This window comes from Dermacentor variabilis, chromosome 2 (assembly GCF_050947875.1).
Source record: "Dermacentor variabilis isolate Ectoservices chromosome 2, ASM5094787v1, whole genome shotgun sequence".
Taxonomy (NCBI): domain Eukaryota; kingdom Metazoa; phylum Arthropoda; class Arachnida; order Ixodida; family Ixodidae; genus Dermacentor; species Dermacentor variabilis.
The window spans coordinates 182,614,238-182,634,616 of record NC_134569.1 but is presented as its reverse complement, the minus strand read 5'-3'; the positions used below and the strand labels follow the sequence as shown (position 1 = coordinate 182,634,616).

General features: G+C 49.2%; 1 protein-coding gene across 1 annotated transcript; it reads left to right on the top strand.

Moving 5' to 3' along the window:
• Window positions 1-2,506: 2,506 nt before the first annotated feature.
• Window positions 2,507-19,952, top strand: LOC142570583 (uncharacterized). Its single transcript, XM_075678954.1, has 3 exons — window positions 2,507-2,821; window positions 11,857-12,123; window positions 19,813-19,952. Exons 1-3 carry the CDS (start codon window positions 2,539-2,541, stop codon window positions 19,950-19,952), a joined length of 690 nt encoding a protein of 229 aa, XP_075535069.1. The 5' UTR covers window positions 2,507-2,538.
• The last annotated feature ends 427 nt before the right edge of the window (window positions 19,953-20,379 follow it).

Genomic DNA, 20,379 nt, shown 5'->3' with positions numbered 1-20,379 from the left:
GAGTTGCTGGTTGGTTGCTATCACATGACTCGCTTTACAAGGTGCCTGTGTGAGTGCTGTCGCTTAAGCCGCGCGATGTCAATTATTGGCAGTGAGCAAATCAGATTTCACATTGCTCAGCAATTATTAAACGACTGGACGCCGTGTAAGCGCCTGTACCGTGCGGGACTGGCTCGCTGATGCGTACACGGGAACGATATACAAGTAAGGCAAGCAGTGACCCGGGCGCTTGTTCTTTACCGTCTAAATCGAACGTTACGTCCGGCGTCGCTAGAGACTACGCCATGCTCTTCGCCATCACACGCATTTTGGCGACAAGGTGTTCTACAGCCGTAGCTAATTTTCTACTCTACAGCCGTAGCTAATTTTCTGTTCTCTGAATTTATTCGCCACCGTGGTGCCTTTAGGTCGCTCCTCACCGACCGCGGCAGGCACTTCCTGTCAAGAGGGGTATATGACGGCCTCCGTGCCTGCTCCCATGAACAAAAGCTCACCACCGCTTATCGTCCACAGACGAACGGACTGACCGAGCACCTGAAGCGAACTCTTAACTGAGATGCTGTGGGTTTCACCTGAATTGGGACAGTACATTACCATTTGTTACCTTTGTTTATAATTCGTCATGGCACACCACCATCAGATTTTTTCCGTTTTATTTACTTTTGGGCCGAAATCTTGCACTCCCATTCGAGACCCTCCTCCCTTCGACTGCCCACTTGTCTACTGAATACGCCAGTCACGTCGTTACTGCAGCCTGTGCACCTCGTCAACTTGCCCATGATTGGCTCTCTGGGCCGAAAATATCCTGGAAAACCCGTTATGAAAACTGGCAGAGAAGACTGCACATTGCACCCGGTTCTCTCGATCTTTTATCATCGTCATGCCACTGCGTTGGCCAATGAGCGAAGTTTCTTTCACGTTACCCGTGGGCCCTACAAGTACTACGTGAACTTGGTGACGCCAGTGACGAGAACGTACCCTTGCACATGGCTTCTCCGATGTGTTCGGGACCGACTGATGTTCACCTTTCTAGAGTACAGTCTTATTGCTCAGCTAGCTGATGGCCACCACAGTAAATGCCGCGACAGCGCTTAAGAAAAGCTGGGCCTCCTTCAGGCTTGCCAAACACCTTTAGCCCAATCTTCCTCGGCCTGCAGTGTGTACTGTGAACCAAAATAATAAGTTTCTTGTTGTTCTCAGTGCAACAGCTCTTGTGCGACTGGTTCCTCTTGGTTGCCAAGTTGAATAAACTTGAATTGAATAAAAAGGCGGAATAATCTACCTTATTTCTACGGGAAGTACCTAAATGGACACAAAGTATATATCACAAATGTCATATATCTCTCTGTGCAATATATGCAATATATCACTCTGTGATATATTGCATATATCACAGTGACGCATTACAGGCATTTTCGACACGAAGCGTCTCTTAGGCTTTGCAGACCAGGGGCCCTATAACGTAAAAGTATTACAGTCTGTTTTTATTCCAATCTCGTGACGTGAAATTTACGTAGCCACCGACGGAAGCATTGGACAGTAACTATCAGCGTTGTTTGAAAATCCCAATAAAACGCTCTCCTGCTTGATAGGAGGTCACTTCTGTTTTCTTTCAAAGCGAATAACACTGCCTACATTGAGTGGTTTTTCTTAACTAGCCGGCTGACAAGAGGCGTGGTGCACGCTCAATGGAAGAGGGGCCGGGCCGGAGCAGTAAAAATATATAACCGGAAGAGGAGGGTGGTGCCGGAGTCTGCAATTGAACCGCTTCTCCTTACATAGATTACGGTGGCTGGTCGTAAATCGCGGCGGCATGCAACGGAAAAGTTAAGAATGCCGCTAAAACGGATCCTCAGCAAAGAAGACTTGGCGGAATGAGGTCGTAAACGTGCGGAAAGGGTTTTATAATGTTATACTGTCATGCGAAAATATTTACTATACGCAAATAATTCCATGCTCTCCAGCAGCTCCGAGTAGCCAGTGCCAGAGCGATCGGCGGGCAGCCATCTTCTATTCCTTTCCGAATGGGGCAGTGTGCGGCTATTCAGAAAAAAAAAACTTCAGTTTTGTTCGGCATATAATGCATCTTTAACGCGTACACGTCACTTTGACGCGGTGAGTTTACGCGGTTTTGTAATGTGGTGTGACGGGCGAAGTGGGCGCAGCCCGAAAGCTTTTGACCAATAGCAGAGGGTCAAAGGCGAAAAGGCGTCAGATCAGAATTATTTTTTGTTGGCTCTAATCATGCATAATTAGTGTGTGCACGTAATATCAGATTCGGAGCTATCGCGGCTTTTATGATGTCGCGTGAAAGACAGGCAAAGGGGGGTGGAGGTGGTACGAAAGTTTTTTGACCAATCGTGAAAGGCTGATATCAGAATTGAAATAGAAAAGTTTCAAACAGTGTTACGTTATAGCGGCCCAGTGTAAAAACCCACGCTCCTTTTGCAGAATACCGCTAACAAGAACCTTCGTTTTACCCTGCCGGTGTTAATGCAGCGGCAGTGTCGAGAGCCTACAAGGATTTCCGTGCCGGGCATGACTCTGACGAAGGTGTTCCACGTCGTCAGGCGTCGGCTGTGGCTGCAGTCGGTGCAGCGCCACTACATTGCGCTGGCACTCGAGCTGGTCAGCTTGGTCGCGCTGTGCTGGCTCATAGTTCCCTTGGACGTGCCTGACGTGGCCCCACAGAGGCTGTCGGCGCGACCGAATCCGGTATTCCACGACGCCTTCCAAGTGATGCAGGAGTATGCCTACCCGTCAGTGGTGGTGTACGCGCCGAAGAATCCGCGGACTGACCACCTCATTCTGAAAGCCTACAGTACGTCAGCTTTTGATGCTTCAGTTTTTCCCAAACGGTGGCTCGGTGCTTACATAGCGGCTAGATTAAGCTGGGCTTCGCAAAGCAGGCACGCGTTAGCGCATGCAACAGTGTGATGAAGTTAGAGAGAACAAAAGGAAAGGGGCGAGTAGCAGCGGTGTAAGGTTGTCACCTGTCCAGTTTCTTACAGGCAAATCCAGTTCTTCACTCGTGGTACTACCTACCGGTTGAACCCCTGTATTGGCATGGCATTTGCTTGTTTCCCAATCTTCCCTAAATTGGCACCATCTTGCACTGTAAGAGCGCCCTTCGGACTTTCGTAGGTGGCAAAAAACTTAACTGTTGCCAGTGGACTAATTTGTTAATTCCCCCTGCAGTCCATTTAGGTGTTATTCGAAGTTTCGGGACTGAGCGGTAACATTTTTTTTTATCTTTCGGGATTTTTTATTGTGCTTCTCTCGGGGATGCGTCGTCTCGCTTGCCGCCATACGTTGTCTCTCAGCACGGCGGTATCACTATCAGCTTGAGCTACACTAGTTAAACAGACCGTTGCCTCCGAGATTTGCGCGCGCTGGCTAGTTTTTCACAGGCCATCCCAATCGCACGGAGAGAGCGTAATTTCATAGGTGGGCATGGCCTGCTCCCCCGCCGTGCCGCGGTGCTCGCAACCAAGGGCTATTCATGCGTCGGGGAGGCTTTCGGGCGCACTGGTACTGTTGCTGCGGCGTGCTTGAGGCGAGAAAGAATGCTTTTGCGCTGCTACGTGACCTTTCCCTGATATGGAAATGATGGCTTAAGGTGACGACTCAAGGTTTATCTTCCGTGAAATACAATCGGAGAAAAATCAGTTGTACATAAATGAGCGCATACTAAGCACTCGGCGCGATCTTGAAATATCCAGCTGAAAGTTCGCCGCACAACAAATAAAATTTAGCTGAAAACATCCAAAGCGTAATGAAAGCTACACTATTTGAATACTAGCTGTCCACTCGAATAATTAACTCTTTCCTGACGGTGCGAGGCTTGCTTGCCCAGATTGTATCGTACGAGGAATACTACGCGACGAGAATACTCTATCCAATAATCTCCGTTGATTATTATGATACAGTATAGAAAGCATCAAGTAAACGAGGCCTAACCTAACTACAATGCAAGAGAACTGCTGAAAGTCCGGCTCACATAACCTCCCTGGAGGACCAGAGCGAGACAAAGAACTTTTCAGTTCTTTGTCCAAAGGGACAAAGAACTTTTCAATGCAACAAGGATGCTAATCTGATGCAATTTGCACAGAAGCATAGATGTACGTGTACCATGACCTGTGAACAGCGGTGACATTGACATTTGCACTCAGTTGCGCGACATTTGCATTTAGACAACAGCGCAAACGCTCAGTTTAAGCAGCATGCTCGCGTTACAAAGAGGGAAGGTCGAGCGTGCCCTGCAAACGAACGTTAACTGAACCCAGCAAACTCGGCAGTCGGCAATTATCATGTTCGCTTCTCGCGATGTCGCCGGCGCCGCCGGATGACGCATCGCCAGAACCGGCGGCGGCGGCGGTGAAAGCTGTGCTCGCATCTCGCCCCGATAATGTCGAACTATGAATTCTAAAGGCTCGTTTATAGTCCCACGTTATGTGTGCGCCTCTTTACTGTGACGTCAACATCGCATAGCGACGTTACCAGTATTTGCGTAGTGGCTGTGCTGTGGGTAGGACGCGTATTGTGCGCACTGAGGAAGAGCAGCGTGCCCACCAAGGGCGATGGCGTGAGCAGAAGTGGGAATGGACGCGAAGGTAGCGGGAAGCCATTTTCCGGTACGGGAATGGTTGATCATATTTTGTTTAGCCGCTGGCGCCGCTGCTCGGCAGACGCCATAACATGGTCTAAAATAATTTCAAGTCTTCCGCCGCACTGCACAGAAGCGAACTTCAAAGACGCGTCATCGACTTTTCCTTACCTTCAATGCCATCGACATCGAAATCCGCTGCTTCCATAACACGCTTGACATCACATTAATGACATGTAATGTCATGAATAGCAGGAATAGCAGGACGTGAGAACAATGACATGGACGCATGACATGTCATGTCATGATATCATGACTGAGATGACATGAATCGCGTACGTGGAATGTAATGACACCACATGACAGGCGTGACACAACAGTAACATTGCAAGCGTCGCTCGAAATGCCGTCTTGACAAGTGAGACATGCACCCATGAAATAATACAAATCACGTAAATCACATGCTTGACGTCATTCATGTCACGACATAAATGACATGCCATGACATACACAATATGGCATAGAATAAAATACATGTCACGATGTGCATGCGCAAAATGAAACATGGCCTGACATGATGAATGATGACATGCAACACACGAATGACATGAACGGCTAATATCACATACATCACATGATTGACATGGCATGCCATGACATGAATATAAATGACATGCAAAGCAAACCCACTTGAAAAACACAACAGGAAATTCTCAGTCTGTCGTATTTTGTGACATTGTTTCTGTCGTTCTGTTGTCTGTAGTGTGACGTCCTGTAGTCCTGTAGTCGAAAGTTCTGTAGTTCCTGATCAATATTTAATTGAAAATTGACAGAGACCTCTTTAAAAATATGCAAATTTATTAGTAAAAAATAAAAATATAAAAGTAAGAACTTACCGCCCGGGATTCGAACTGGGACCTGACGATCCCTAGCCGACCATCTTACCACTGCACCACGCCGAACATATCTGTCAGCGTACATTTTGGCTATGTCAGTAGTAAAAATCGCTGTCTGCGTTGCTGTTTACATTTTGACAGCTAAGATGCGTTTTCACTCCACCGCGTCAACTCCCGCATCTCTAAAAGAGCAAAAGTGTTGTTACCATAGACAGGTACATCGTGGAGTGCTAGAACATCGATTTTGCTGTACGATATCCATATTGAATAAGACATTCACAAATAGACAACGGCGACCGGGGACACTGTTAGGGTTGTTAGTGTTAATTTCGGCAGTTGTCTCTCGCTCCTTACACTTTTGAGCGCCCATATAATTCGTGTGTTCAATGCAAAATAACTACATAAACATTCGGGGATGAGTCTTCATTCTGACAGCATACTGGCTTCTCACGGTAGCGCTGAACCAGGTTAATGAGACCCGAATGAGACAGCTTTTCAGGCAACTTTGTGGAACAACCCGAAACTTCTTTTTCGCTTCGCGTAAGCTTGTGCAATATATCTGGGAAATTAATTAATGTGTCAGTGTAACCGCACATGTAAGTCCAGAGGCCTGTGTGCCCCATCTTACCAAATATAACAAAACGGATCCGTAGCCATTCCCGCAGACGGTATGATTTTGATCTGCGGCCGATATTGAGGAGGCAGTAGGGCGTTGCTGGTGCCGCGGCGTCACGGCACAATTATAACAATTGGCCCCGTCGACTTTAATACCGCTGCCAGTGCTATCAGCACTGCCGGCTTCAGAGAAGCACGATTGAATACCGCGCGAGAGAAAAGTACAGCGTACACCACCGATGCGAAAGTGACATACTATTTTAAAGGGCCGTGGTGGAAAGCGCTTCTGTTGCGACTTCAGAACTCTTGGCCGTCGCAACCGAATGTTCCTGTTGCGACGTAACGTCAGTAGCGTCAGAGTCGCTATCACGATAGAAAGCTGTTGTTTCGACTTCAGAACTGTTGTCGCGACAGAACGTTTCTGTTGCCACTTCAGAACTCTTGGTCTTCGCGACACAATTATTCTGTTGCGACAGCAGAATTTCTGTCGTAACGTCACAAATGTCTGTCGCAACTACATAAACGTTAGGAACTTCTGTCGTACGACAGAAATTTCTGTAGTTGCGAGAGGAATTGCTGTTGTCTTTTTCAACTGGGGATACCTAGTGGCCCAAGCTATAGCACCCCGGGACATAATTGGAGGGAAAATAAACATGTTAAAATGCATGTCATGTCATTCACGTTAGAATTTTTGCTATGACATGCATGCACGTCTTAACGTGTCATGCATGCATGTGGTACATATCCTGAATATGATACAGTTAAAGGAATGGCAATGATCGCTTCACGACGTCGTAAGAGACTCACGTCATTGATGGCATGAATATCATGCCATGCCATGCAGTTAAGTCATGTCATTCATCTCATGAATAAATCCAATTAAATATAATTTAAAGTACGACTCCTCCAGCATAAAGAAGGATCAAGGGGATAAATAGAGAGACAGAAAGATGCAGAGACTCAACATGCCTACAGTAGGCAAGAAATGCTTCGCATCATAAGGCATGGTAGCAGTAGCGTGCAGACGCTGTGCCACCTTCAGCTCCGGCGCGCCTTATGAGTGGCTTTACGGAACAGCGCTGGGAATGCGTGGGAAAAAATGGCATAAGTACGCGCAACCCTGCTCAATTTAGGAGCATATAGACCTCTTACAGTAAGCAGTACGTGCACTGTGTGCCAGGAGGCTCCAGAGGCTCGCTGCCATTGTACACAATCTGAATCGAGAACAATCATCAATCAGCTGCCACCTAAGCAACGTTCCCCCGAAAGGCCTGGAATCGCGTAGTACTACTTATGTAGAACATGGGACAGCGAAGGGTGGAAATGCATAGGGAAGAGGTGCTCTTTCATGAACTTCGACAGAAGCTTGAGTATGCGGGATGAGATTGCGCACGAGCTTCATTCGCCTCGGCGGCACAGCGGGTGAACTCGTTTACGACATTTCGACACGCACACATATCCGCTAAGCACGCACCAGTTCTACTGCCAACGCTGGACAGCCAATTGCAGGCGATGACGGGCAACTAATTGCCGGCGACAGCAATTACGCTATGACATGCATGCACGTCTTAACATGTCATGCATGCATGTGATACATATCCTGAATATGATACAGTTAAAGGAATGGCAATGATCGCTTCACGACGGAAGGTGATGGCTGTCGACGCCATCTTGGCGTTGCGTCGAGACGCGCTGAACAGACGAGCTGTTAAAAGCTTGAAGGTCTTGTGGACTTTCTGTACGGCTCGTCCGATTTCCTGGGCCTTCTTGAGCGTGAGGGACGCACTACAGACCAACACTACCTGGAGAAAGCGTGAGCGCCACCGCTGACACAAGGTATCACGGAAATTGTATCACACAAAGTATCACGGAATCCTGGAAGTAAGTGATACGCCCTCCACGCGCAAGCGCGACATACATACTCGAACAACATAACTTTCTATAAGAGTGATGTCTAACGTGAATACTAAGCGGGCACCGCGAGTTTTCTTTATGGGTCGGGAATCAAACAGGCAGGGAGCGGTCGTTCAGTCACTTATTATTGCGATAGCAATTATAAGGACACTCCAGGCACATCTCTACCGTCGGCGTCTCCACGATGTTCCGCATAAATTCCAAAGGCGATAACGTCGCCCCTGCGGGCCGCATACTGTGTGTGCGAGTGAAAGCATACGAGGGTGAGCCGACGAAGGCGGCTCAATCTCGCGTGCAAGGGAGGAAAGCTGGGAGGAAGCACACCGTCTATTGTCAACATAAGGCACCGCGGGGTGGTCAGGAAGGGAGGCTGGGCATTCTACTCCGGCGGCTGCGGCGTATGGCGCGGCTACGCGTGCGCGCGCTATCTTGAAAGTCATCTGCGATGCGGACGGAGCCCACGCACACCGAAGGCCGATAGTTTCGTGTGGCCTGTGTCCTCCCAGCTTAGCTCGCGTTGAAGCGAGAGGCAGCATGAAGGTTAATTCGCTCGCTCCTGCCAGCTGCTGTGCTTCCTCACTTGAGCGTTTTGACAGCGAGTTTCGGCGGCCACCGAGTGAGATGTGTTAATGCTAGCTTGTGCGCTCGTGACAGCATACTTGTTAATTTAGCTTGTAAGCGAATGTTTACGAGTTTATTCGGCCGATAAAACTGACAACGTTACATCATGTAGCTGTCTACTAATTTGCTGTCGGGATCGATGCTTCGCCTCTCGGGAGAAATTGCAACATTATTGTCCACATGTACGCGAATACATATTAATTATCACGGTAACTATTCAGGAAACCATTTCCAAGTTCTCTGATCAGCGCTGACGTCAAGAATTAAGCTGTCGGTACATACTATCCAGGTCGGAGCAGGTCGCAAACAGGCGTCTTTTGCACGCGCGCACGCACGCCTATTTGCGAACAAAGTTGCACATACAGTTAACGACGACAACACGCGCATGGCCGTAACAGCCCCACATAGCTATTGATGTAAATACTAGATTATAAAGGGTAAAAGGCTAAAGCGAACACCAAGTTGCTACATTCGTTGCCTTCAGCTGGTAAGCTTACACGCAGTAACATTGCAATTCAGACGAAATGCATAATTCCCAGCCACGTACGTAAACTCACTGCCTCTGAAGCTTTAACCAAATATTTTTTATTGCCTATGTATTCACTGAAAACTGTGGTGGCCGAAATTGCGGTTTTCTGAGCCCACGAGACTTTCCTTCTCGTGTGTGTCCGACCCTTGTGCGCACGCATGCGTTAGTTGCGCGACAGACCTGTGGGGACTTTTGCTCCTCGAATTCTGCTGCATGCAACGATGGAGGGCGTGCCATGCTCCGTTTATCCCTAGCCGAGCAGTACTACGGGGCGGCAATTAAATACGCTGGGATAGCAAGCTCGCGTCGGGCTTTTGTGGCGCCGTGCCAAAGCTGTCCACTCGGAATGAAGTGCTGTGTGCTGAAAACCAGTGTTTCAACTTTCTTTAGTTTTATTTTTGTCTTTCTGCATTACTATATATATATTTATCCTTTTGTACAGCGCCTCTTCTCCCCCCCCCCCCCCCCCCCTATGTTTCGCCATGTGCTCGCCTGAAACGGACGCTTCCTACCTACGGAGCGAAGTGACCCAACACAAACGCGTGCATGGGTGCTTTGGTGGAGGCCGCTTTTGCTGCCGCAGACCAATGAATAATTACATGTTACTTCGAATTCGTTTAGTGTTGAATATTCCATTGCGCATTATACTGAAGTTCTTGTTCATGTCTAGGTGGCTCATACGCAAAGCGTACCCATGTTGCACGTACTCCTGTCGCCGACGAGCGTGCCACCCGCTTAGCACCTAAGACTTACTGCGAAGCGACAAACCTGGTGTGTCATTGGCCTCAATAACACGGGCAAACAAATGACCACATAAAACTGACGCTTCTTCATTACGCTTTTTATCTGCCACTTATGATCCCGTTTGGACGGAAGTTTAGGCAGCCGACCAAGCAAAGCGTGCCGTCCTCCTTAGTATATATTTGCACAAAGGCAGATTTTGAGGCGAAAAAAAAGTTAAAAGATTCTCCAGCAAAAAGTCCCCACATCTCTCAAGGGACTTTTTTGAGTCGGACAAAACACAATAATATAGCTGTTATGTCTGTGCCGTGCCGGCAGTCGCCGTGGCCATTGTAAAGACGCGAGCAAACACCGATAAGAAGGCACATAAGGGCGGGCGCTGACATGTGAGCAATAATGACGGCGGCCACGCCTATGGCGCCAAGGAGGTTATACTTAAACTAAGTATAACCTTTTTCCACGGGGCTGCAAAAGATCGATTGGCCTCGTGCGCGACCGATTACACTCCTCTAAACGTTTTTGATTAGGCTTCAAGATTGTCACGTGCGCTCCCTCCTAGTTCTTTTTTTTTTTCTTCCTCTATGCGAATACAGACTTGTCCGAGCATCGCACTGATTCGAGAATTGGGAGCGAGACGTGTTGGCACTTTCGCTGGAGGCGTTTGCGAGATCTGGGGACTTGTGCGGGTCTCTCGTATTTAATGTGCGGTTGCATAGATAATATGGGGTACGGTGCGCTTTGCTCCCGTGTAAGCGCTGCCTAAACTGCCGTCCAGTCTGGATCACAGCGGCCGCCACAGAGTCTGTAATGATGAAGCAGCAGTAGTTTGCCGTTTGTGGTTCGACCGTGTCAGTGTGACGGGGCCACGTAATATAAGGTGTGCCTCTTCGCATTGTCTCGCATGCGCTCTGCCAGTGTTGTGCTCGTCGGCGACGGGAGGAGCCCCTACCACATGGGCAAACTGTACGCATGCGCGGCTCTCTCAAGAACAAGAACTTAAGCATGACCTGTAAATGAATATTTTACATCAAAACGAATTTGCAGCAACACCGTGCCAATATAGGCCGTTTTCACGGCAATACCATTTGCACTGCCGTGTTTATCTACCCGGCCACACTTCCAGTGCTTGCCTCAGCTACTTCCGTGGTCTCTGTGTTTACATTGGATGTGCATGACGCTGGCGCGCTTTAGAGGAACCTCTAAAGCGGATGGTCCCCATCGAGGCTCCCGTCGCCGCGCTTTGCGCCACGTGGCCTTGCTCTTTTTGGCAAAAACCTTCCTTGTCAGGCCTCGCGATGAAGAGTAGTAAAAGAAAAACTACTACATATGGGAAAAGGGAAATGGTATATAAAAATCCAAATTAAAATAAACAAGAAGAAAGTTTATCATACGCGTGCGACGATCTGTGGACCTCCCAGTGATGAGCTTAACGCTTTGACGCGGCACTACTAAGCACGAACGGATAGCAAGCTTATTTCGGAGTATTTAACTGCTGTCACACAGAACAGCTCGGCTATAAGGACAAACGGAGCAAAGCGCAGTCCTCCTGAGTGGTACTGTAGTACCTTGGGCAGATTCGGGGCCGTGAGACGTTCCACATGTCTCTCTTGCAACTCACGCAAGTACGCGCGTCTTGGGCAAATACGAGAAAGTCACCAGCATTTATACAGGGGTGCTAGGGATGTGCAGTTATGCGCAGAGAGCAACTCTATCTGGTAGAACAGCACGGAAGCGAGCTCTGCATCATGTGACTACTCCGCTGCATGTCATTGGTGGAGTCGCATGAGCGCTTGCGCTATTAAAAGCAGCTTCTACTTGCAGGGACGTGCGACGACAGGTCTAACTGCGAAGTAGTTTGCGAAAAAAAAAAGTTCCACGTGAAAGGTTGGCGAGATTCCGCGCACAATAGCTCACCTTATAATGAACTAATGCAGACGGCAGCGTCAAGCCCGTACGGCGGATGGCCTTGGCGAAGCGGTCCGAAGTGGCATCCCAGTGCCGTTCGCAGTGGGCGGACATGGGCAGCAGCGGCAACGTTATCTGCGTTGCGTTCTCCGACCTGTTCGGCACCGCCGGTGGTGACAACCTGGAGTACGAGTTGCTGCACCGGACGCGACAAGTAGTTCCCGAACAGCTTCCGATAACCGGTCCGAAAGGCTTCAAGCTGGACGGAACCACCGGCTCTCTCAAGGACCAGTTTGGTAAGCGGCGTGGCTCTGCTACAGCGAAGACCTGCGTTGGAAGCAGATTTCGTTTGATGAGGCAATGAATTCTGGTAGGCGCGTGTATCTCTTATGGGGGTTTCGTAATGGCTTGTATTTGTAGGAGAAAAACAAAATACTTCTAAACCTCTAAATTGATTAAAGGGATACTAAAGGCAACTGTTATGTCACGCTGAATTTATGCATAAATGTTTGAGAACGTTTAAGACGTCGCTAATGTCGATGACAGAACTTTAGTAATTGAAAAACTGAGCTAAACGATTTGACTCCACTGAGACCACCTAATACTAGTCTGATGACGTAGCGAACTCCTCATTACATTTCTGTCGCTTGTACTCAACAATTGTTAATGAAAGGATCATAGCATTGCATTATAACACGGAGGAAAATGTTACTTGTCTACTTCGATTCTTAGAAGCAAGAGCTCGTTGACGCCATCTTTGCCAAAGATGCGTTGTTTGGTCGAAGGGTGTTTTCTCTCAACTCCGCGCAGCCCACGCTTTCATATTTTGGTGGTTTCTGTATTACGTAGTGCTGCGCTTCTTTTCCTTGCTCGCGAAGCCTATAATAAAGGGGCAACCACATACACGCGATATTCAAGCAACAAGCAACGCGATAGGCGGACACGGTTTTGCTGCTGCGGCCCGCTGCGGGACCATCGTTACGTGGGCGCGGCGTCAAGAAAATGAAGTAGCGACCTCCTTTTGCTGTTGCCGTGATCAATACTATCGTATGCCGGCAAAAACAATCGCAAACATGCTATGAGGCCAATGACCTAACCAGAGGGTAGTAGATATAGCTTAAATGGGCGCCGTACTTGTCGTTGAGATTGCACCCCGTGCCGTCAGCGGTATATCATGTGCCGTCATCTAAAAGTCAGGAATGTTTCAAGATTTCGTGGCCTCTGAAACTGGCGTGGATGTTATTCACTTCGCGTGAGATGGGGCAAAGCGAAGCAAAGTTACTGCAAAGGCTGACTTACTATTCCATGTGACAAGCAATAATTCTGCAACCAGCAGAAAATTCTGCGTCCTTGTGATGTTTTGGAATGCTGTCGGCTGTCACTTCGCTCGGTTTCTGGGCCCGCTTATGTAGTTAAGCTACAATAAAAAGAAGAAAAGAAAGATCGTAGCCGTGGCTATCGCTCGCGGTTTCACTCACCGGCGGCACTAAATGTGTCAATGTCGTATTCAACGTCAGAATTCCCTTCACCTGGGCAGGTGGTATAAATAGAGCTAGAATGCCGTCCCTTCAGACGCGATTTTCTCTTATTGTACGTGTTTTCTTGGCAAGAAACCTGGGGCGCGTAGATTCTAGAATGGCATTTTAACAGTACAGGTTGACATACTATTTGACTTTAGTGTCCCTTTAGGATTTGGCAGACGCATAGAGGAGAATATATTTGTGAAAGTCAGTAAAGAGGCTTTAATGGCTCAGAGTTAGCGTTTCTAAATATTAAGGGTACTTACGACAATGTGAACAGAGTTACGCGGCATTTCGGAGCTGAAGGGCATAAATGCATATATCGTATAAGTACTCAGGGAATTACGTAAAGCCAACAACGTACATATTATGAGGGCCCTTGATTTCCGTTTTAATACGCGCTTTGGGTTAACATTATGCAAGCAAAATAAAAATTCCAGCAGAACCCAGCTTACCATGAGTGTCGACATTAATGCCATGAGCATTGGTGTGACACATCACATTGCCCCGCACAGACCCGTCATGTATGAAGCGTGTGCGTAGCCAGGCTCATCCTTCGCTATCTTCCCTTGCCACTGTTGCGCCTGGCGACATCTCAGAACAAAGCATGCTTCACGGGCAGACGCGCAGCTGTGGAGTGCTATTCACACTTCATCGCTTACTCAAGGCGACTAAAGGCAACTAAATCAACGTCAATTCAGACTTACGCACAAGCAACTACGTTCCGTATCATCGGCTTTTCGACCGCCCAGAGCTAAGAGGCGAGACGAGTGCCCGCCCGGACGGCGACTGGATCGGGCATCGACGGTGACGCGCAATGACACCTCACTTCAAGATGACAGCGCTGCCCTCAGACTACCGCGAAGCCCAGCCTCCCGATCCTGAGACGTTGGCGGTCACGAAGATGCCACTAATTGATGAAAGGTGCAAGTGTCGAGGATTCCCTTGTGAACCGCGTCGACATCAGGTTCACAGCTTCTTACGGGGTTGCCTCCTATGTGGAGGCGATTGTGCAACGTTGGAGGCGGAGTCCGGCAGAAAGGTGGAACGTCATGGGTGGCATATTGTGAGCGCTTCGGCGTTTGTGATTGGCCAAGAAAAAGAACAGCGCATTACGCCGAGGAGTCAAAAGGGGAAATAAGTGGGATAAAAAGCGGATTTGGACTGCTGTGAGGAGAGCCTCGGACGTGCAAAGACTTTAGCATGCAGTGGGATCGGAGAGATGCAGCCTTTTTTGTCAAGCTCGATCATGTATATATGTACATACACCTATTGTCATTTTTTGAACGTCTCTCGGAACTTCTTGCTCCCGGCACCTGACGCGGCACGATCCATGGAACCTTCGTAGCCCCACGGACCCCCGATTTCACAACAGCGGTGGCAGCGGTGTGTCGGTCGGCTTAGGTTACATTGGTGTGCTGGACACGCCGCGTCCAGCTGCTCAAATTAAGTGCAATATTTGCGAAACCAGTGCCATCCCACCGCGGCATTACGTTTATGAAGGTCGGTCGCCGTTTGTGGCACGACACCACTTCCAGAATGCCAGGCTTACGTCCGCTGCCTTTTCAGGTCACGTTCACCTGGATCGTGTGTTCCGGACTGCTCGGTTTGTGCCATGTTGCTGCAGAGGATTCGCTTCCAGCACAGCCGCAATGTTTGCGCATGACGATAAGCTTGGATAGAGCCAGCCAACTCATCAGGCAACATGGATCCAGCACGACTACGCTGAAATAAAAATTTCGAAACAAAAACAGGAGGCCGCTGAAGGTGAAATCAAGCTGCTGAACGCCAAGGTCGCCGCGCTGGTCGATATTCCCGCATCCGGAAGCTCGGTTGTTACAACAGCATGTGCTGATATCCTTCGCGGTGTGTCTGATCGATTGGCCACAATTTCTTCACGGTGCCATGATACTCAGAAGAGAATGCGACGCTCAAACCTGCTCTTCCTTACCATAGAGGACGACGAAAAAGAGGACTGGGCTGCGTCCGAGCAGAACATTGTCGGTTTCTGTGCTGAAAACTTAAGCCTATCAGGCACGCACTTCGAAAGGGTGCATAGATTAGGCAAGCACACCGATAACAAAAAGAGACCCATCATAGCGAAGTTTACCTTTTACAAGGATAAGGAACGCATCTCGTTATCTGCGCGAAAGCTTAAGGGCTTCGGGTTTTCGATACGAGAAGGCTTCTCCCCAGCAACACGCGAAGCAAGAAGAAAACTGATCGAATTCGCGAAGGCGAAAAAAAGTATTTCAAGCTCAGCGTCGAGAGAGAGAGAGAGAGAAAGAAAACATTTATTTATCATGAGTTTGGGCGACATCCTCGCCAGGTGGAGCCCTTAGTTCAGGGCCCCATTGGCTCACGCCACTCCGCGTGCCCGCCGGATCAGCCGTCGCTGCTCTTGCGGGTCTGAGCTGGTCAGCGCAGTCTCCCAGGAGGAAGGGGAAGGTGAAGAAATAGGGGAGTAGCCCGGAGGGTGTGGGCACTCCCACGTGCAATGATATACTGTGGGCTTTGCTCCACAATAGGGACAGTATGAGGGATATTGTGTGGGGTGCAAGAGGTGAAGATAAAAGAGGCAGGGAAATGAATTAGTTTGAAGCTGTCGCCACGCGACGGCATCTTCTCGATTAAGGGAATTATGTGGTGGAGGGAAGTGTCTCCTGGTATCTCTGTAATATTGTAGAGTTTCAGTGTAGTTCAGTGGTTCTGTCAGTGCGTCGTCTGGGTTGGACAGCTCTTCCAATGGCGCCCGGTTAGCGAGCTCTCGGGCTACCGCATTAGCGTGTTCATTACCATGGAGAGAGGCTTGTCCAGGTGTCCGGACGATACGCACCCTGTGTAACGCTGTGGGGTGTAATTATGTAAGGATGCGGTGTGTGTAGGGTGTCACCCTCCCTTGTGCCACAGTCCTGCAGACGGTCAGAGAATCAGTGAGCACTGTGATAGGTCCATCCGGCGCCGGCATGGTTGTAGCGTGCACGATGGCTAGGGCAATAGCAGCCTCTTCCACCGTGCCACTGTCCACAGTGTTGAGCGTGGCCGAAGCTCTCAGAATGTCTGCACTATCTAGTACAACTAGACATAGGGCACGTTTCTGTGGGTAGCGGGCCACGTCGGTGTATAGGACTGGAGTGTTTGATTTGTCATCGCCGAATAGGCGAGCCAGGGCTTTTGCTCTTGCCTTTCGTCGACCTCTATGACGGTCATATTCCGGGGAATTGGGGTCACGTGAATTTTGTTGCGAATGCTAAGCGGAAGAAGTGTGCGGTTTTCCTGTTGTAGTTTTCTTGGTATTTGGTATCCTAGCCGGGATAGAATGTGGCACCCTTGCATTGTTCGTTGCAGACGTTGCAATTGGCTGTTAAAATGATCTTCAACTAGTTCGCGGATGGTGTTGTGCACCCCCAGTCGTAGTAGGAGCTGCGTAGGCGCATGTTGGGGTAGTCGCAGCGCTGCCTTTAGTGCATGCCGTACGGAGGAGGGTGTCCATCTGGTGCATCTCAGTCTGAGTCAGATTATGATAGGGGAGGTGGTAGGTTAATCGGCTAATTATGAGGGTTTGCACGATTCGGAGTACGTCTTTTTCTTTCAGTCCTTGTCGGCAGTTTGTAATGCGCTTTATTATGTGCGTTATTTGGGTAACTTGTTGGCGGAGCACGTGTAGGGTATGTGTGGCCTTCCCGTTGTGTTGTATGTGAAGTCCTAGTACACGTAGTCTGTCTACTCTTGGAATAACGTTGCCATTGAGATGCAATGTGATGGCTGGTGGAATATCGGCCTTTTTCCGTTTTTTGAATACAAGCAGGAGCTCCGACTTCTCAGCTGCGCATGTGAGTACTCCGGCTGTTGCATACTCTTGAACTATATTTACGGCTTCCTGTAGTGCGTCTTGAATGGCTCCGTCTGACCCTGTAGTCACCCAGATTGTAATATCATCGGCGTACAGGGCGTGCTGCACATTCGGAAGTTTGTCGTGGAGCGGTGGTAGCTTTGCCATCGCCACGTTGAACAGGGTGGGTGAGAGAACCGAACCCTGGGGAGTCCCTCTGCAGGAAAGATTTATGATATCCGACCGAATATCACCTAGGCCGATGGTGGCTGTTCGGTCAGATAAAAACGCTCGGACATAATCATAGATGCGCTTTCCGCATCGGGAGAATGCAAGGTTGTTTAGAATGAAGTCATGTGAGACGTTAACCAAGGCTCCTTTGAGGTCCAGCGCCAGAATGGCTCTTGTTTGAGCTTTACTTGGACCATCCACAACATCCTCCTAAGGTTGTAGGAGTATGTCCTGCGCAGACAGACCTGGTCGATAGCCGAATAAGGTATTGGGAAAGAATTGGTTCGCTTCGAGGTGAGGCTGGAGGCGATTTAGAACTACGTGCTCGAAGAGTTTGCCAATAAACGAAGTCAAGGAAATGGGTCTGAGATTTTGGAGGGACAGCGGTTTCCCGGGTTTCGGAATTAAGGTGATATCGGCGTGTCGCCATTCCTGTGGAAGCGTTCAGTTTTGCCAATTGTCGTTGTAGTATGCAGTGAGTTGCCGTATGGCCTGGTCGTCGAGGTTGCGCAGCAGTGCATAGTGAATGCCGTCTGCTCCGGGCGCCGTGTTTCGTCTTATGCCGTGTAGGGCTGCCCTCACTTCTGTCTCAGTAATATCGCCGTCCAATTGGGTTTCTTCCTCGTGTGGATAGTCTTTGTACTCCGGTCGGTGGCCTGTAGCAAGGTATCTTTGTTGCAGTGTTTGGAGGAGCGCGTCATCATTCATTTGTTCTTTGTGGATGATAGTGCGGACTGTGTTCGTTGTGTGCGTTTTTGTGTGCGTTGGGTCGAGTAGTTCTCTGAGGAGGGACCACGTTTTGGAACTACTTAGTGTGCCATTAAGGCGGTCGCAGAGGTTGTGCCAATTGCTATTAGTGAGGCTCGTGGCGTATTCTTCAGCTTCTGCTGTGATCCGGGCGATTCTTTGTTTCAGCCTACGGTTGTGCCTCTGCCTCTTCCATCGTTTGGTCAGGCCTCTTCGAGCATCCCAGAGATGGAGCAGATGTCTGTCCACATCCGGTGTCTCCGTTGTTGCAGTAATTTGCTTAGTGGCTGCTTTAAAATCTGCTTGTAGCTGTTGCGTCCACTCGCGTAGAGATGGCCGGTCGTGTTGTTCAGATTTGGTTCTGTTGCGCCAGAAAGTGTCCCAGTGTGTTATGTTAATTGAGCGTTCTGGGGTGCGTATGGCCACCAGTTGGACGTCGGTGGCTAGAATGCTGTGGTCACTGCCCAGATTCTCCATTAGGTTGTTCCAGGAGCATTGAGTCAACCCCTTGACCATTGTTAGGTCAGCGCAGGTATCCCTGCTTACACTGTTGCCCGTTCTGGTTGGTTTGTCAGGTTCTGTCAGCAGAGTGAATTGATGAAGTTTCATGGCGTGCGCTAGACAGCGGCCTTTTGGAGTTTCTGTTTGGTACGCCCAGGCTGGGTGGGACGCATTGAAATCTCCCAAAATAATCAATTTCTTGGCTTGTTTACTGGCGGCCGAAAAAATTTGTCCGAAGTCGTCTCGTCGCGATTGGGGTGCACTGTAGATATTAAGTAAAAACAAGGTGGTTTCATATCGATTCCTAGGTACAATTTCTAAGAGGACATGCGGAATGTGGGAGCTGTTGTGCGTGTGCTCTATCAATGTGATTTGTTTGGACACAAGGGTGGCAGCTAGTGGTTGTTTGGTGGTGTCATGCTTGTCGGTGTATGCAATGTATCCACTGAGTGTGGAAGTGCAATGCACTTCTTGAAGTGCTATAACGTCTGGTGGGTGAGGACGTGTGGCTAGGAACTGTGTGAGGGAACCCTTCTTCCTTCGCTACCCTCTACAATTCCATTGCCACACCCGGAAGGTGGTGGTAGTGCGCCTCTTAGGTTTGCTGGCAATGATTGGTTGATACCGCCTCGCAGGTGAGGGCAGGTGTTGTTGTACGAGCCGGACGGGTGTAAGGGTGTGACCTTCTTGGTTCTCTAGTGGCGTTAGTGTCATGTGGAAGTGAGTCGTTTTGATGGCTGAAAGTTGAGATAAAAGTTGCACTGATGAATTGTTTCATGTCAGTCATGGCTTGGTGTATGACCTGTTGTAGCATGTGCTTGACATCAGCCATGATCTCTTCATTTTTTTTGCATCTCCGCTCTTAAAACAGTCGCCATTTCCTGTATCATTTCGCACACTTCTTGTTTGGTGTAGGAATTGTGAGGGAGTTTCTCAGGTGCGAGTGTGTGTGTCTGGGTGAGTGAAAGCGTCGCTGTGGGAGACAGTTTGTTTTGTTTGTTTGTTTGCTGTGCGGACGGAGGTGAAGGAAGGGAGGAGGAAAGAGGGGGAAACTGCGCTGACCAACTCACCGCTGTCGCCTTCCTGGTGTGATGGTCGGGCGTTTTCGTCCACGCGGCCTGAGGTTCCTTCGGTGGCTGTTTCTGCTGCGTCAGGCTGCGGCTCCCAGATCGGCTTCGACCTCGTGGTTGCTTCTGGTCCTTGGACGGCCTGCGGACCCTGGACCTACTGCGACTTTGGGACTGGCTGTGTCCCCGGGATCGGTAGCGAGGACGACCACGTGTTGCATCAGTAGTCGCAGCTGCCGCACCGTTGAATGTCGTTACCTTGCTGGACTTCTTGTCGTGCTGGAGTTGTTGCTCCGCCATATTCTGCTGCTCTCGGAACACGAATGCGCATAGATGACACAACCTACGTGTGCGATGGCGTCACTAGCACAGTAGTGCAGCTGAGCAGATAGCTGAAGCATAGCACTCGAAAGCATGACTGCCAGCAGGCACCAGAACCTCGGATCATACCGTCACTACCAATAGCATTTACTAATATTCAAAGCCTTGTGCGCAGGCTCGATGAAGTCTCTTCTTTATTAGACGATACAGGTTCTGACGTTATCATCTTCACAGAAACATGGCTCCATCCTGACATTTAAGATAATGAAATAAGTCCCATACATGCCACGTATAATATTTATCGATGTGATCGTACTAGTAAACGAGGTGGAG

Coding starts and splice junctions, on each gene's coding strand:
- LOC142570583 (XM_075678954.1), top strand. CDS start 2,539: ATGACTCTGACGAAGGTGTTCCACGTCGTCAGGCGTCGGCTGTGGCTG. Junction 2,822..11,856: donor CCTCATTCTGAAAGCCTACA/GTACGTCAGCTT, acceptor GAACTAATGCAG/ACGGCAGCGTCAAGCCCGTA. Junction 12,124..19,812: donor CTCTCTCAAGGACCAGTTTG/GTAAGCGGCGTG, acceptor CTGCTGCGTCAG/GCTGCGGCTCCCAGATCGGC.